We start from the raw sequence: 18064 nt of genomic DNA, 5'->3' as shown, positions 1-18064 counted from the left end.
AATCTAAATTATATCTCAATGATTTATATGTTTATCTTTATGCCAATACCACATTGTCTTGATTACTGCACCTGTGTAGTAAATTTTAAATCAAGAACTGTGAGTCTTCCAACTTTATCCCTTTTTTTTCCAGGATTGTTTTGGTTATTTGGGGTTCCTTACATTTCAATAAAAATTTTAGAATTAGCTTGTCAATTTCTGCAAAAAAAAAGGAAGAAAGTAAAAAACGTAGCTGGGATTTTGATAGGTATTGTGGTGAATATGTACACCAATTTGCTAAGTATTCTCATCTTAACAATATCGAGCTTTTCAATCCATAAACACTGGGTGTCATTCCATTTATTTAGGTCTTTTTAAAATACTTTCAACATGATTTGCAGTTTTCAGTGTACAAAAAGTTTTGCACTTTTTTGTTTAATTTATTCGTATGTATTTTATTTTTTTTGATGCCATTGCTAATGTAATGGCATCAAATTGTTTATTATTAGTATATAGAAACACAGACAGTCCCCAACTTACAATGGTTCAACTTACAGTTTTTTTACTTCATGGTGCTGTGAAAGCAGTACACGTTCAGTAGATAGGGAATTCAGTAATACTTCAAGTACCATACAACCGTTCTGTTTTTCACTTTCGGTACAGTACTCAATAAATTACACGAGATATCCAACACTTTATTATAAAATAGACTTTTGCCAGATAATTTTGCCCAACTGTAGGCTCATGTAAGTATTCTACACGTTTAAGGTAGATGAGGCTAAGCTCTGAGGTAGGTTAGGTGTATTAAATGCACTTTCAACTTACGATATTTTCAATTTACAACGGACTCATCAGGATCTCACCCCATTGTAAGTGGAGGTGCACCTGCACAACTGAATTTTAAATATTGACCATGTATCCTGACACCTTGCTGAATCATTTATTCTAATAATTTTCATTGGATTCTTTAGACTTTTCTGTATATAAGATTATGCCATCGGCAAATAGATCCCCTTTCTGATTTTAAGAACTCCTGTGACTACACTGGGCCCACCCAGATAATCCAGGACAATCTCCCTATTTTAAAGTCAGCTAATCAGTAACATCTATAGGTGCAATGTCCCTTCATAGCAGTACCTAGATTAGTATTTGACTGCAAAATCAGGGGAGGGGATATGTGGGGGACATCTTTAGAATTTTGTCTAACACAAGAATTAAACCCCTTTTTAAAACCCTAGGCCTCAGACTCTTACATCTTTAACTCCCGCTAAGAGAATCTGTATCGCTTCCCCAGCCAGCACTGTAGCTGTAATCTTGGCCCACACTGCACATCCGTCTGAATCACTTGAATGTTCCACCCACTTAGGAAAGAGACTTTCCTGCAGTCCGGGATGGTGCAAAAGGCCACAGTGATGATGACTATGAAAACCCTGAGCTTCAGATGGAAGAGGCGTGGCAGTCAATGAAAATTTTACCAGCCAGGCCTATAAAGGAATCTGAATATGCAGGTAACATTCAGGGTCTGCTGAAATCTGAAGATGCATGTTCATGCTGCAATATTGCATAGTAATTAAAGGTGAGGATTTTGAATTAAACCTAGGTTAAAATACTGTCTCCAAAGTTTACTAGCTGTGTGGCTTTCAGCAACTCTCTAAAACTCACTTTCTCTATCTGAAAATTAGGTTTATAATGAATGATAGAATTTATCCCAGAGAGTTGTCTTGAAGATTACATGAATGCCACACATTGAGTTCTCACCAGAAGACCTGGCACGGAGCCAGAGATCTACAACTCCTTACCTATTGTCGTACTTATGATGCTCTTCTTGAGTCTTAGTGGTGGGCAGGCAGGGATGTGAGCCACACGGGAAATGTTAAGATGGAGTTTGCATAGCGGGGAGTCGAGTAAAAGGGAAGACATTTAAACTTGGTTGATTTATTTTTGCAGGCAGCCAGTCTCTGAGTAATATTAGGGCATGGAGGTAAAGCCACACTACTTAGGACTAGGGAAGACCTAATTTCATAGCCATCTCTCTTTCTAACTGGGGCATACTGGGCAGCTTCAGCATGTTCTCTGAACCTTAGATAAAACACACCACTGGAAGGGAAAAGAGGAAGCCTTCGTGGTTTCTGAGGGCCTGACCCACTGAAATCCATCTATAGAAATTTCTCTGGAGAGAATCACCTTGTAAATAATGATGATGTTCCTTTGTTCATTTATCCCACAAGCATTTACTGAGCATCTACTCTGTGCCAGTTACCACGTTAGGATCCGTCAGGGGACACAAAGACAAACAAAACATAACCCACACCCTCAGGAATGTCACAGTCTAGTGGCAGAAACAGACAGGTCAACAGATACATGTGACAGAGCATGGTAAGTGGATGATGTGGAAAGGACAGCCGGGGTAGGTGGGATCTAGGAAGACTTTTAAATGGCATGGCACAGACCAAATCTTGAAGAATTAGTAGGATTTCTCAGGTGGATGAGAAAACGAAGGATATTCAAGTTCAGATACTGGCATTTATTTGTGTGAAGTGAGAGAGGCAATTTCTCCTCTTTGAACCTCGTCTGCTAAATGAGAGTAGAATTTCTTGCCTTGCACCTACGTTGTGACGATTGCAATGCACTTATTCCGTGTGAGGTATGACTTTAATATTTTTCCCTTGCACAGATACACGCTATTTCAAGGATGTGATGGACACTCCCCCTCCGTCACACACCAAGACCTTGTGCCCCATTGAGGGGCAAACCTGGAACACATGGATGAAGCTGAAAGAGGTGAGTGAAGGCTGGACCCTGTGAACCAAACACGCGTAGGGCACTTCCTAACCAGCTGGGAGCTGCCCCGTCTCTCATTCCCTGAGGCATCTCATTAGGTAAAGAGCAGGTCAAGCTTGGTGAGATGCAGGGCACTGACTCACATGACTGGTAAGATCATGGTCCTGTGGAGTAAGCATCTAGAAGGAAGGAGAATTAACATTTGGTGAAGATTTACTGTGAGCCAGGCATCAGGATAAGGAGATTCACACCCACATCTCACCTAATGTTCGGGGCATTCTCCAGAGACAGAATGTGAACTCAAATCTTGCTGATAGTAATATATCATTTTGCCCAAATCCTCAGCCCAACATTACCAACTGCTAACTGTGTGAGAACAGGTAGCTCACACAACTTCTCTGAGCCTGTTTGTAACTTCATTCACAAAAGGGGAATAAAAATCCCTACCATGCTTATTTCAAAAGTCTGTTTGGAGGCCACAAAAGGTAATTTTATAAAAATACCTCATAAATGCAAATGCTCTATATAGAATTTTATTTTTTTATTTCATTAAGTTTATTCTACTTTTTAAAAAAACATCATTATTGTATTAGTCTATTTCTGTTGCTTATAACAAAATACCTGAAACTGGGTGATTTATAAAGAAAAATGAAATTTATTGCTTACAGTTTCTGAGGCTGGGAAGTTCAAAGTCCATCTGGTGGTGGCGACTTTGACCCAGGGGTCTCACATTGCAAGATGGTGGAAGCAGAGAGAGCTAGAGAGAAAGAGAAGGGGCTTCTTTTAAAGCCCTCAGAACCACACCCCTGACCACCATTTTAAACCATTCACTACTGCACGGTCCTACAATCCAATCACCTCTTCAAGGCTCCACCTTTCAATTACCATAATAAGATTTCCCACCCTCTTAACAGTCACAGTGGGGGCTAAGTTTCTAATACATAAAATTTGGGGACACAATTCAAGCTTCAGTGTGTTTGGGGGGGTACATAATTCAATCCAATACAATTATTATTATTTTTTATTGGGACATAGTTTGTTGTACATATCTGTGGGGTACAGCATTGAATATCAATAACAGTATGCAGTATGTGATGTTCAAATCAGGATAATTAGTATATTCATCATTATGTAATGTAATCGATTTTTGTGGCCCTTTACCAATTCCTCCCTTTCCCCCTTCCCTCTCCTCCTTTCCCACCCCCAGCAACTTCAGTTCTGTTTGCTTCTCATAAAATGTTCAATGTATTATTGTGTTTGTTGTCTTTCTCTCTCTCTCTCTCTCTCTCTCTCTCTCTCTCTCTCTCTCTCTCTCTCTCTCTCTCTCTCTCTCTCTCTCTCTCTCTCTCTCTCTCTCTCTCTCTTTCTTTCTCTATTAGCTCCCACATATAAGTGAGGACAAGTAGTATTTCTCTCTCTGTGCCTGGGTTATTTCACTTAACACAATTTTTTCTAAATTCATCTATGTTGCTGCAAAGGGCAGTATTTCATTCTTTTTTATAGCAGAGTAGTATTCCATTGTGTAGATGTACCACAGTTTCCATATCCACTCATCTGATGATGGGCATTTAGGTTACTGCCAACTCTTGCCTATTGAAAATAGAGCTGCAATAAACATGGGAATACAGATGTCCCTTCAACATGATAATTTCCATTCCTTTGGGTATGTAACCAGCAGTGGGATAGCCGGATCATATGGCAGTTCTATCTGTAGCTGTTTGAGGAACCTCCACACCATTTTCCATAATATCTGTGCATAATTACAGTCCCACCAACAGCCTAGGAGGGTTCCACTTTCTCTGCATCCTCACTGGCATTTGTCATTCTCTGTCTTTTTCAGCACCACACTCTCCCAAGTGAGCCATGGGCCAGCCCCATTCTCTGTCTTTTTGATAATAGCCTGTATAACTGGAGTGAGACACTATCTCAGTGTGGTTTTGATTTGCATTTCCTGGATGCTTAGTGATGTTGAGCATTTTTTCATGTGTCTGTTGGCCATTCATATGACTTCCTTTGAGAAATGCCTGTTCAGCTCCTTTGCCCATTTTTTAATCTGGTTACTTGTTTTTTTACTATTAAGTTGTTTGAGTTCCTCATATATTCTGAATAGTAATCCTTTGTTGGATGCATATTTTGCAAATATTTGTAGAATTTTATTTTTATAGACATATATAGAATTTCATTTTTAGTAAAACAATTGCCAACATTTAATTTTCTTAATATAGAAATACCTAAAATATAAATTACTCACTCCTGGGTTTGCAGGGTTATCAGCCATAACATTTTAGTGCATTTCATATCAGTATTTTCTGTGCAGATATATGTCATACCAAGGAGGTCTAGTTGTGTGGTATATACCTGGTTTTCTTTTCTTTTCACATTAAGTTCTGGTTATAAAATAATTTTCTGTGTGATTAAACAAACACTCATATGCATACTTTTTTATAGAAACAGCATACCCCATTATGGAATTTTTAATTATTGTACTACACCATTAAGTAAAAACATTTAAGGTCTTTTGGTATATATTGTGAAATTTCCTAATGAAAAATTGTTTCAATTTACCTTCCCAGAAGTCCTATATGGGAATGTCCACCTCACTGAACTCTCACCAAAACTGGCTATTACTTTTTTAATCATAATTTCTTTTTAAAGGGGGGAGGGGTTCACTGTTTTTTGTTTTGTTTTGTTTTGTTTTTCAGTTTGTACCACATTTGTTAGGGAGTGTAAATAAACATACTTTTGAATATTCACATTGTTCCTTGTGTATTATATGTTCATCTTGTCTATCTCGAGGGCTTTGGTTAATATGAACAAGAGAAAGACACTACAGATTTTACCAAGCCATGCCATTTACACAGAATATATCTGATGGAAATTGAGGGAGCAAGATGAGAAATGAAATATCAAACACTTTCTCTTTACACAGGCACTGAACTAAACACTTCAATCATTGGCTCAACAAATTCATTCAAGGACTGTGTCTTCGTGCCTGCCAGGATCAGGCACAATTATACACTCTGGGGACTTATCAGTCAACGACCAATGCCCTGCTCTGATGAAATTTATAGACTCATGGAAGGAAACCAATAATAAACAATTAAATAATAGACAATATGGCAAGTGATAAGTATTTTGAAAGACTAATTACAGCAGGATAAGGGATGTAAAAAAAATCTTAAAAATTAAATTTTTTTTTAAAAAAGCTTTTCTTGGTAGAGATTGAACTGAAAGAATGAATGATATTTAATCCTTAAAATAACCTTGCAAGATGAACATTATCATCCCCATTTTGATAGCTCCAGTTTTACAAGCTCTGTGCCTTTGGGTCAGTTACTCACTCTCTCTGAGCCTTCATTGTCTTACCTATAAAATCTCATTGCTGTTGTGATAATACATAGAGAGCACCGTGCCCAGCACAAAGCGATCAGCCGATAAATATTCTATGAGGACAGGGACTATTTTAGCCCCAGTACATAGCACAGAGCCTTATGCAAGAGGTTCTTGATAGATGTTAACAGGATGGAAATGAACAAACTTTCAATAATTTGAACTCAATCTTCAAAAATTAATAGCTATTTAATAGGAAAAGAGACCCAGTCTCTCCCCAGTTTCATTTCTGTTCACACAGAATACTTTTGCAGGCTTGACTTCAAAGTTCTCCTCTGCTACTAATCTGCAGCCCCACAGGGGGACACTGGACAGAAAGGAGGGCATTTCAGGACCCTGATCACTGGAGCCTAAAGCACGTTCAGGGAACAATAAAGATTTCAGAGTGATTGGACCAGTGGCTGAAGACACAATTTCTGGTGTAGTTACAAAGGAGTAGAGAATGCTCAGCAAAGAAGTTTACCTTTCCTTTCCCTAAAAATCACTGATAATCCTCCTTTATATGTAGGTAAGCCTCCATGAGTAGAACTTTTTTCTTTTTTAGGAAATATAATTCTCATTTGATTTTTCTAAAACAACTATGCCAGAATTTAAGCCTCCATTCTTATTTCTTTATATTCCTTCACATTATCTTTGTAGCTTCCTATTAAAAACAAATTTCTTCTTTAGCTAGATGAGTTTGTAACTACAATCTCAACATTTTAAGTCTGTCAACCTAAATAACAAAAAGAGAGAGGCTCTCTACAAGAAAATGGTATTTATTTGGGAACAGGGCATTACAGTGTGAATACACATGCTGTAGTGAACTATGTGCATATTCAGGGAGGTAAAGGAAGACAAAGGGTTTTGAAGAAAAAATAATGGAGAATTACGCAATAGTTTGGGGATAATTATTCTTGGCTACAAGAATGAATAACAAGGGTGACGCCAGTCTGAGTTTGGACAGGCCGTTGCTGAGCAGATATCCTTGCAAAGTACTTTTTTATTAAGGTTACAATGGCTCTGTGAAAGGTTGTGGCTTTGCAAAGCTTTTGGTGATATTTGTTGTTATCAGGCATGCATGCATGAGAACTGCTCCCTTCATGGCCTTCCCCAGCTCTATTTGTCAGGGGTTTTTTATCATAAGCAATTGCATGTTGATTCTGAAAACTTTTACACGTCAGATGAAATCATGTGAAAAAAAGGGTAGGGAAGGCTTGAGCAAAGTGTTGGCCAGGAGGGAGATTGTCTTATAAATTAAATAAGGGCTTGGCCTCAATTCAGATAAAGAGGGAGTTTTACTTTTGTAATAGATGTTTGAATAATCAGATTTTTATGGCAAGCAGATTATCCTTTTTTGTTACGACATCATTCCCAGAAGTTGCTTCTTATTAGTTCTGCACGTTTATGTTGTGATTAAACTATCTGTGAAATGGATCTTCAATAATCCTCACAAAGGCCAGTTATTATCTAGACTCTTCATGTTGGTTGCAACTACCTTGCCCTAAACTGCTGCTCATCTTTCTTAAAGGTTTTCAAAGACACCTTTATAACATCATCATCTCCTCACCCTCATGTCTTCCAATTGTACAGCTCTTAGTAGCTCACAATGTCTGTAATAATATTAGTAATGAATGACACCTGCATTCAGCATGATTGGTGACACCCCTTGTCCTAGGTGTCCCCCTTTCCCACATGAGGAATTTGAACCTCACAAGGTTGGTCGACCTTGTCCTATGGCCATGTTCTCATAGCCAGTGCATGATGCAGGTGGAATCCCAACCCAGGTTTCACACGAGGCCACACGCTGATCTGAGTGTTTGATCACTTTCATGTACCTGATCATGTGTGTTGATCTTCATAATAACCCAGTAACATGAATTGACTAAATATTTTCTCTATTATAAAGATGAGATATCTGAAGCTCATAATATGCTAAATGCCTTTTCCAACGTTTCACAGAAATAAGAGGCAGAGTTGGATCTCAAACCCAAGTATTTTTATACCAAATACCACCTAGGCCACTGCACCCTTTGCTGGCAGTGGTGCACATATGGGTACATTGACTACACCCATACGTGTATGGAAGTCTCTAAGAATGGTGAGTCCAGGTAATTTTGCCCTTATCCTTGGGGATCTAACCATAGATAGTGACAAGACATAAGATGGTGTCATAGTCACAATTTAAGAGATAATGGTGCTACATTGTCTTCTACAGGTGGACAAACCCATTTCCAAGGACATCAGAAGCCCACATGTTAAAGGTAAAGTGATGTCACAAAAAGCTGGAAATACAAGTATGAGAAAACCTACTTTGCTTCCAAGATCCTCTTGCGTTTTTGTTTGTAGTCATGGGTTATCTTAAATAAGGTGATCTATTGCATTACCCCTCAGGAAATAACTACCTAATTTTAGAAAGAGTCCCACACACCTAATGCTTTTTTATCAGATCTTACCTTATTGATGAAGAAATTGATATCAAAAGCGCGTATTTCAAGTTGTGTGATTTTGGAAAGGAATTGTTTTGAAACATATGGATTGCATTAACTATATAACTATGTTATTTCTCTAAGCATACCCCCAGAAAAATCACAAGATAGAAATCTTATTTCAAAATGTTGATTAATTAATTTAAAAACAGATTTTAAAGCTTTAGGCAAAACAACTCAATTTGAAGATGAAAATAGAGGAATGAGCCTAAAAGCAAATAATCAATTTCACTAGCACTAGAAGCATAAATGGAGGACAGCCAAAGAAATTTAATTGGATCGCATCCATTATAGCTTCTCATCATTTCCCCCTGTGCCCCATCTCCTCTTACAATGTCCAGTTGGAAAATATGACAATCCTGTGATTTACACTTGCCAATAATTGAAACATAACAAATTCGCCCTTTATTTGTCTAATGCTTTATTCTGTGATGTATTACTAACACCACTTCTTCTTTAATGGGAAAGTGCAACAGTTAGGGTCCCAACAAGAAATAGATGGCACACTCAGATTAGAGTAATTTAAGGAAGTTTATCACAAAGAAACTATTTACTGAGGTGTGTGGGCTGTCAGACACAAACAAGGAATGAGACAGGAACTGTCACTAGAAGCAGTAGGGCTGTCACTACTGCAGACCCAAAGGGATGAGAAGACAGTCACTGAAAACCACGAGGAGCACACCCCCTTGACAGGAACAATGACCATTGGACTATTGGTCGAGGGACACCACCAGCCCAGGCAGACCTCACAGGGAGGGGGCTGAGGGAGTCAATACCTGACCTCTCTCTCCAACCTCCTCTTACCTCCTGCTCGGGCTTCTCAATTGCTGGACCAAACCAGAAACAAGACGGCAGGGCCTTCTGTTCACATCCATACTGGTCAGCCTCCGAGACAGGGAGCAGAGTGCCACAGGACAAGGCTGAAGGCCAACGGAAGAAACCACAGCAGGAAGTGCACACAGGAGGAGGTGAAACCAGGCTCTGCCACTCCCTTGCTGCGGGACCTTAAGTGAGACACCCAACCTTTCTGAGCTGTGCTTTCCTCATTTAACATGTGGAGTGAGCAGGCCTTTATGTCTACTTCCTTCAGCTGCATTAGCAGAGAGAGGATGGAAAGGACAACACTCCCTGTCTCTTGCTCACCTGCATCCCACACAGCCTCGTGGCCTCCTGTCTGTCTGCCTTCCGTCCCTCTCCTAAACCCCAAGACACAGGGGAGCTGTCACATCAGTGCCTCGTTAGTCCTTAAAAATGGCAATATCTTCGATGGACACTGCACTCAATACAAGGCTCTTCTCTACCAACGGATGTATTTCAGTTCTTAGAAACACCAGGTGGGTCATGTAGAGAAAGTATTTTCCCTCCTCTTGGCAGAGAAAGGGGCCAAAAGCACAGACCACACCATGATCATTTGATACACAAATGTCATAAAAGCATGCTTTGTAAACATCCACTGAGAAATGAGTGCTGGGGAGAAACCAGAAATGGATTTCACAATTGCTGCCTTTTTTATAGCTCACTGTGGACATTCACCCTCACTTCTTTGACTACAGAAGCTTCGTTGACTATTATCCCACAAATTGATATGTCTTCTTATCCATCTATCTGTATTTTATCTACACTTTGCCTCAGTTCAGAAAAAAACTGGAATAGTTAATAAAAACTAGAGCAGTAAAATAGAAGAAAATATAGATAGGTGATATAATCAAAATAAAAATAAAATTTAGGATCCTCAGGCACACACATCACTAAATTCTATTAAAATTAAACTGCTAATTTGCCTGTGAGCTTCCTGGTAGTCTAAGCAAAGAGAGAATCAAGTTCCTTTATTGTGAGGGCCAGCCTGTTAGTTCAGTTGGTTCGAGTGCAGCCTTGTAACACCAAGGTCATGGGTTTGGATCCCCATACAGGCAAGCTGCCAAATAAATAAATAAAAGAGAAATATCAAGTTCCTTTATGTCATAATAATTTGCCATAATAAAAAAGCAAACCAATTTCTCAGGGAAAGCAACAGGACATACCTTTCAGGGTTAAGTTAGAGCTGTTTATTTTATAGGAGATGTTGGCTGATATACGAGTACCATAGTTATAAAAATATGGCTGTTTTTTAATGTAGGCCCATTAAACTGAGACTATAACTGCAGAGAGGACCTCAGTGAAAGCAAGGCTCACAGGAGTTGAGGCTTGTTGGGAGTGAGGACAGGTACGTGGAAGACTTCTCCAATAAGAGTAGTTTTCTTTACATCTTTTTTTCCTACCCTTCCATAATTGATGGTTCTCCATCAGCACCTAGAGCTCTAGGGTGCTACACAGAAAAGGAGGCTGGAAGGAGGAAATTAATATGAATGCCCCCATTTTTAGGATCAGGCGTCTTGCTGGAAAATGCTTGAATGATTTATGTGTTTATTACAAAATTCTGTATTTTTGATGCAAACACATTCTCAGATAATTTATTCCTTCTCACAAAATGTCATAGAAAAAACATACTGGTTGGTTCAGTAATGGCAGAATTTTATGGTGATATTTTTCATCAAGTTGAGCAGTTATAGATTTATGTTAATGTACATTTTATGTAATTTTTCTTGCAATCATATTCTGACATTATCTGGAAACTGTCAGATTTTAAGAACTTATCTTCCCTGAAGCTTGACTTTTTTTTTTTTTTCTTTTTCAGTCCTAAAAGTGGGTAAAGTTTATTTAGAGGCAAAGTGTTCACAGTGTAAGTTGTTTGTGATGAACCACTAGCATTAACCACAGATCCAGAAGAAATGATCTCGTTTTCAGGTGGGGGGATAGCTATAATTTTCAAATTTCATGTGGGTTTGCTTCCTAGAGAAATCAAAGCTGAGAATGAAGAAGGCTAAAACGCATTTTTCTTTGTCCTAGATGTGAACCAAGCACAAACTCTAAACCAATTTCCTTTGAGGCGACAAGCATACCACATACAAGAATGAATTTATAAAGAAATACAATAAACCATCCAAGAAAAGAAAAAGAGAATTATGCATAGAAGACTGAACATGTATATACAGAAACACAAGCTTGGTTGAAAGAAGCAAAATAGAATTCCACAAAATGCCATCAAAAGATCTTTATAGTACTTTGCTTTTAGACAAATTTAGATGACAAACAAATTAGAGTCAGAAATAAGTTTAGAGTTAATCTAATTCAACTCCCTCATCTTACAGAAGATTTAGCAAGGGGAGTGGCTTGCTGGAGGTCAGCCAGCAAGCAGTCAGCGCCGAGACCAGAAACGGTGTTTATTCAACTATGCTAATGTTTCCAGAGTTTTACTGTATTTGCTAGTGTAGAAAATTTATTCTGAAAATTCCCCTCTAGTTCTCTGATAACCCATTCATCCAAACACAGTTAAGTGCCAAACACAGGAATTCACAGGTGATATTACCCCCTAGTGGCAGAACATGGCAACACAAAACATACAATAATACTGGAATTTAGTATCCTCCAGATTAATTAACAAAAATAACAAGCCTTAGGTCACAAAGTTCATCAGAAATAAATTTCAGATTATTCCCTCACTATTTTAGATTTACATTTATTTCAGCCACAACCCATGTCTCAAAAGCAACAGAGGTATTGATGTAATACTGGGTTCAAAGCTAACGCTATAAACTTTGTAAAATCACTCATTAATGGGACCACAGAACAGTATTTTGTCTCACCACCACACAGGGAAAATAATAAGGTTCAGAGAAAAGGAAGGGCATCTGATAACTACTTGATGTAACAAATGCATTTTTCAATAAAGAAATACAAGGCAGACACAAACAGGAGAAGAATTAAAAGCCAGGTATTTGATAAAAGAATTTCAAGAAAATCTTTATCTTTCAAATAATAATTCCCCAATAAAGACCCAATTTCCTAAAACAATTTCAATGGGCAAGAACTGTCTTTACATAGACAAAATATGCTCCTTCCCACAAAATCATTTCAAAATCGCTTAATATGTATGCATAATAAAAATAACCTTTTTTTTCTATGTAATTCCACATGTTAACTAGGCTCAACCATCCAAGTTTGCACTGGACTGAGAGGTCCTGAGAGGCAGGACTTTCAAAACTGGGCAAACTGCGACTTCTGTGCCTGCATGTCTCCCATGCATGCCAGCAGGATGGAAGGGATATTTTGTTTATTTAATCGAGAGTTTTAAAAGAGCAGAATCTCCATCCTGCAGCCCTCGCCTTGTAGCTGAGGCCCAGCCTCTCTCACAGGTGCTCGAGCAGGCCAAGGGCTCTCGCAGGCAGCCCACCCACCTTGAACAGACCCAGCTGTTCACTGTCAGCTCATTGGAAGGAACAGCTCTCCTTCCTGCCACTTCTTCCCATTGCTTCTTGCTCTAAGCAGCACAAACTACAGTGACACTAAATAATTGTGCAAGATGTTGAGAGTCATATTAAATGAAAGGGGTCTCTGGATGCACTAACCTGGAGAAACACTGAGTTAAACACAAGTGGATAGATCCCTTTGCTGCCCAGCTTTTCAGAGCACTGTGGATCTCCAAGAGGGGACAGGACATGGAGAAATCACAGCTCAAGTGTCCGTGGAACCTGCTCTTTCTCGGATCATCATGTTCTTGGGCCTGTCCTCCTTAGAACTCCCTTCAGGAAAGTCTAGACTGACTCCTGCACGATGTTCAGGTCTAGGTTCACAGTACATGCTCCATTAAGGGTCATTTTTGGGGTGTTATAAATGATCCGTGGTTTGGGGCAGATGTTCCCCAACCTATGAAAGCTGCATATACAGAAACCTCGTGTACGTAACTCACTTCCATCCCTTCGTATTCTCCCCTTCTCTCCCGGCCAGTCCCTGGAGAATGGTGGAAAGTGACAAGCTTATCTTCTCCCCTCCATGCCTATTTTTTCTAATTCCATATCCTCCATCACAATATTGATAAAAGCCACTAGTAGTAAGCATCAAGTGGCATGTCAAAAATTGCTTGAATGGGAAGGGAGGGAAGAGGATTTCCAAGCAGGAGAAAAGCTGGCAAACAGGTGAAATATACAGATGCTCCTCAGCTGGTGATGGGTTACGACCAACAAACTCTCTGTAAGTCAAAAATATCATGAAGCCAAAAATGCATTCAATGCACTTGACCATCATAGCTTAGCCTCACCAAGCTTAAACATGGCCAGAACACTTACATTAGCCTACATTTGGGCAAAATCATCTAACAAGGAACCTGTTTTATAATAAAGGGTTGAATATCTCATGAAATTTATTAAATACTGTACTGAAAGTGAACGACGGAATGGCTGTATGGGTGCTCAAAGCATAGTCTCTACTGAATGCATGTGGCTTTCGCACCATCGTAAAGTCAAAAAGTCGTGAAGTCAAACCATGGTAAACTGGGACCCATCTATACCTAATTTCATCATAATTCAACCAATAGCATTCAGCACCTATTATGTGCTCAGCACTAAGGCTGGCTCTTTAGTTGTTCAATAAGTCCTACATCCCATAGCAAGCACTCTGTTTATATGTCTATTTCCCCAACCAGAAAATAAGTCCCCAAAAAGAGAAGGATCATATCTTGTTTACCAACAGTTACAATGCTGTATAATAGCTGCTGAAGTGGAAGGTAATTTAAATTTGTTTTAAATTACTTTGTGCCAGGGCACTGAGCTGGCACTGAGTCACATAAGTCCTTAGGTCTGGAGGAGCCCACAGTCTGGTGAGTCTTAGAAAAAGTATCACGAGAACTGAAAAAAAGAGCATCCTTAATTCTGCCTTCGGGACAGAATTGTATCTCCCAGGCAACCTCGCAGAGCAAGGGACATGGGACTAAGGTGTGAGACCACGACTTCAGAGAAGTGAAAACTTATTTTTGACACTCAGAAGCAGCTGCCATGTGGTTGCATGAATGCTGGACCTGGGGACAAGTAGTTCTGGGTTCAAATCACAGATTTTTCAGTCCCCAGATATGAGACCTATAACAAGTAGCTTAACCTGTCTAAGTTTAAGTGCCCACACCTATAAAAAGGCAACCACATCATAAGATATTTGTCTGCTTTAAAGCTGACAACCAACAGAAAACCTATGGCACAGTTATTGACGTATTGTGGACACTCAGCAAAGGCCTATGGAACTGAACTAATGGCTCCTAGAATTCTTTGCTTCTTCATTTACCTTCTGCCCTCCTCCCAGCACTAGAATGTTTTCCTGACCCTCTCTCTGTAGGCTGAAACCATCACATGCTCTGTCTAGTTTGTTTTTTAGTACGCAAAATAAATCCGCTATAGATGAATGTATAAAAATAAGCCAGAAGACTCAATCAAAAAGACCACAGTTTATGAAACATGGTTTTCCCTACAGCAAACACATAGCACCATGACAGGTACATGGTAGATGCATGGCAAATATCTATTAATTCCACAATTCAGCCCATTTTAATGGTGTAGACAAATGTGTGACCTCTAGACAAATGAGTGACCTTAGCCACGCATTCCCATTAGGTGGGGGCCAATGGAGGGCTAAGTCGAGAAGTCTGCTTCCGGCCCCTTCTCTGTCTCTGCTTCTAAATGGAGGCAAAGTGTATTCTTCTGCTGCTCCTTAATATCCCAGGTGTAGAAACACAGTAGAACTCGATGGTCTCCAGCATTTTGTGAATCCATGGATAAGAGTCATACAAAGAAATCCACCCACCCCACTGTCCCTGTCACCCCCTCCTGCAGTCTTTGTCCTTCACTTCACCCTGCCTAGTCCACCAAGGTCAGCAGAAAAGATCCTTGAGGCTTGTTCTGGAAACATGTTTCTATCCCATATCCCTCTCTGACTCTGACATGAAAGTTGTTGAAGCACATGTTGCCAAGAAATGGTACTTTCTGACCTTATTTGAGGAGCTGTTGGAGCAGGTAGGTTCCTCCCACATCCCTGGCTTTGCCTCACTTAGTCCCTCCCCACCACTACCCAAAGAATGGTTTCAGCAATTTATTACTGCAATTAATTTCTGAAAGTTTCAACAGACTTGGAGAGGTTTCTCAAACAGACCTTGCCAAATATACATTACTAGCTACGTGGATGATAAGTTGCTTCTATGTACTTTTCCATAATTAGTCATCAGAAATGAAATCCTAATGGTTTGCTTTCATATATCATAAAATTCTTAGGCACAATAAGTACTGTGATTGAGGCCAAGTTCTATCCAATTTTGTCCAAAGTCTATTTCTCTAATTACAGAACATTATCCTAATGGTCTGTTTCTAAAAGTGTTGATTTTGGTGATTGTATTTCATAGATAAAGGGTATCACATATTTAGCAAAAATTGAATGATAGCTAAGTGAAAAATAGATATCATGTTTGTATTAGTTCATTTCTGTTGCTTATAACAAAATAAACAGAACTGAGTAATTTATAAGAAAACAGAATTGATTGCTTATAGTTTCTGAGGCTAGGAAGTCCAAAGTCCAGGGAACACATCTGACGAAGGCTTTCTTTGGTGGTGACTTCAGTAATGGCAGGGTATTACATTGCAAGATGGTAGAGCAGAAAGTAACCTCCTCATTCACTCTCTTTTCAAAGCCCTCAGAACCATGCCCCTGACCACCATTATTAATCCATTCACTACTACAAGGTCCTACAATCCAATCACCTCTTCAAGGCTCCACCTTGCAATTACCATAATAGAATTTCCCACCCTCAACAGTTACAGTGGGGATTAAGCCTCAGTCAGGTTGGGGGGTAGGCATCCAATCTGTGGCAATTTTATTTAATTATAACAATCCAAGGAGCTAGATTGTTTTATCTGCATTTTATAAACATGGAAACTTAAGCCCACAGCATTTAAGCAACTTGTCCAAGATTACTCAGTAAGTGACAGAGGTGGGCTTAGAACCCAACTTGATGACTTCAAAGATCCCATTTGTTACCACTGTACTGTGTCATTGTCCCTTCTGTCGAAAAACAAATTCTAGGCCCCTACATATCTTCTTTTCCAAAGCTTTTAAATCACAGATCAAGATACCAAAGCTCAGAGAGTTCAAGCAATTTGTAGTAAGTCACTCAGCTTGTTAGTTGTAGCACCAAAACTAGACCACAGCAGTAATAAATGTTTAACAACTGTATCACTGCAAAAAAGTATGCATATGCAGAGTTTATAAGGTTATTATCAATTTTACTGATAAAAGGACATAAAGCACACAATTTAAAAATATTAGTAAAAGACATGATATTCTTTATTGTAATTCCATACAACCAATTTATTCTCACAAAATGCTTTTGCTGATTTTGGCCAAATTCTTGTATCTGCAGCCAAACTATGGCTACAGTTGACACAATGACATGAACAACTTCTTAGCTGAGTTGGATAATAGCTTTTAAATACAGGAAGTATATTTCCTCAGTTTTTCACTGTTTATAAAATAATGGCTAAAGACACAACACACTTTTAAATTTAATCTGCTTTATTAGCATTTTCTCCAGAACTTTAAGTCTAGACAATCAACCAAACAATAAGTCAAACACTGATTTGTAGCATTTGCCAATTTCCATGGTGTAAATACTCCCACCTTGGCAGGTTTCAAGCCACCAATGTGATTAGTGAACATGGAGTTGGGAAGAGATACCATTTTGTAGTATTTCCGCATAGATACAATGGAGGTAAATAAGCAGAAATAATAGTAAAATAATTAGAAAGTGATTTGTTTGAGCACTTATTGACTTTGCTTTGACCTAAGTGTACATTTATATAATTTATTTGTAACAATGACTGTATTTAATAACCAGCTTACACAATTTCTGAAAATTTAACAACCAACTTTTGCAAGTTGGTGCAACCCACTCCAACACACCGCAAACAGGTCTCTTAATATTTTCTCCTTCTCCAAGAGGCCTTGCTTTAAAATCACAGAACACTATAAAGTTGGCAACTTCCTCATGGTTTTGTGGAGGAACTAGTCAAAGAAATAGTCAAACCCGGCTTCGTCAGATTCTACAGCCATGCTATGTTCATCTCACTACCTCATGTCCCCCAAAGCAATAACTTTTGCAGCTGATGTGAGATCTATCTTGTCTTAAGGATGAAAGCAGTGGCCTGACCCACCGAGGTGAGCCCAGCAGAACCGTGTGACAGAGGCGACTCCTCCCCACTCCTTGGACCCAGAGGGAAGTGCCAGCCCGTGTGGCCTGACCCACCAAGGTGAACCCAGCAGAACCGCATAGCACTGGGGGCTCATTCTTTGACCACAGATACTGGAACAGGACCCAAGGTGGTTTAACGTAACCACCACCACACCTACTGTCAAGCAAAGAGAGTTCACCACTACAGTAACAACCAGGGCCCTCCACAGCCAACCTCAGTGTAATAGAAGAAGCAAACCCTCTACCAAATGACCAAACATCAATGAAATAATACTAGAACTACAAATAAACAAGAAGAAATGACACCACCAAAAGAATACAGCATGCTCCAATGTCAGACTCCATGGAA

General features: G+C 39.2%; 1 protein-coding gene across 1 annotated transcript in view; it reads left to right on the top strand.

The window, feature by feature from the left end:
• CLNK (cytokine dependent hematopoietic cell linker) overlaps positions 1–18064 on the top strand; it is a 97522-nt gene that overhangs the window by 26510 nt on the left and 52948 nt on the right. Inside the window, exons 5-7 of the mRNA XM_063107419.1 lie at positions 1346–1487; positions 2654–2760; positions 8348–8393. Of these exons, the coding sequence (XP_062963489.1) occupies positions 1346–1487; positions 2654–2760; positions 8348–8393 (295 nt within the window). The remainder of the gene's footprint in view (positions 1–1345; positions 1488–2653; positions 2761–8347; positions 8394–18064) is intronic.

The sequence above is a fragment of the Cynocephalus volans genome, chromosome 9 (assembly GCF_027409185.1).
Source record: "Cynocephalus volans isolate mCynVol1 chromosome 9, mCynVol1.pri, whole genome shotgun sequence".
Classification (NCBI taxonomy): Eukaryota; Metazoa; Chordata; class Mammalia; order Dermoptera; family Cynocephalidae; genus Cynocephalus; species Cynocephalus volans.
This window is presented reverse-complemented; position numbering and strand designations above follow the sequence as displayed.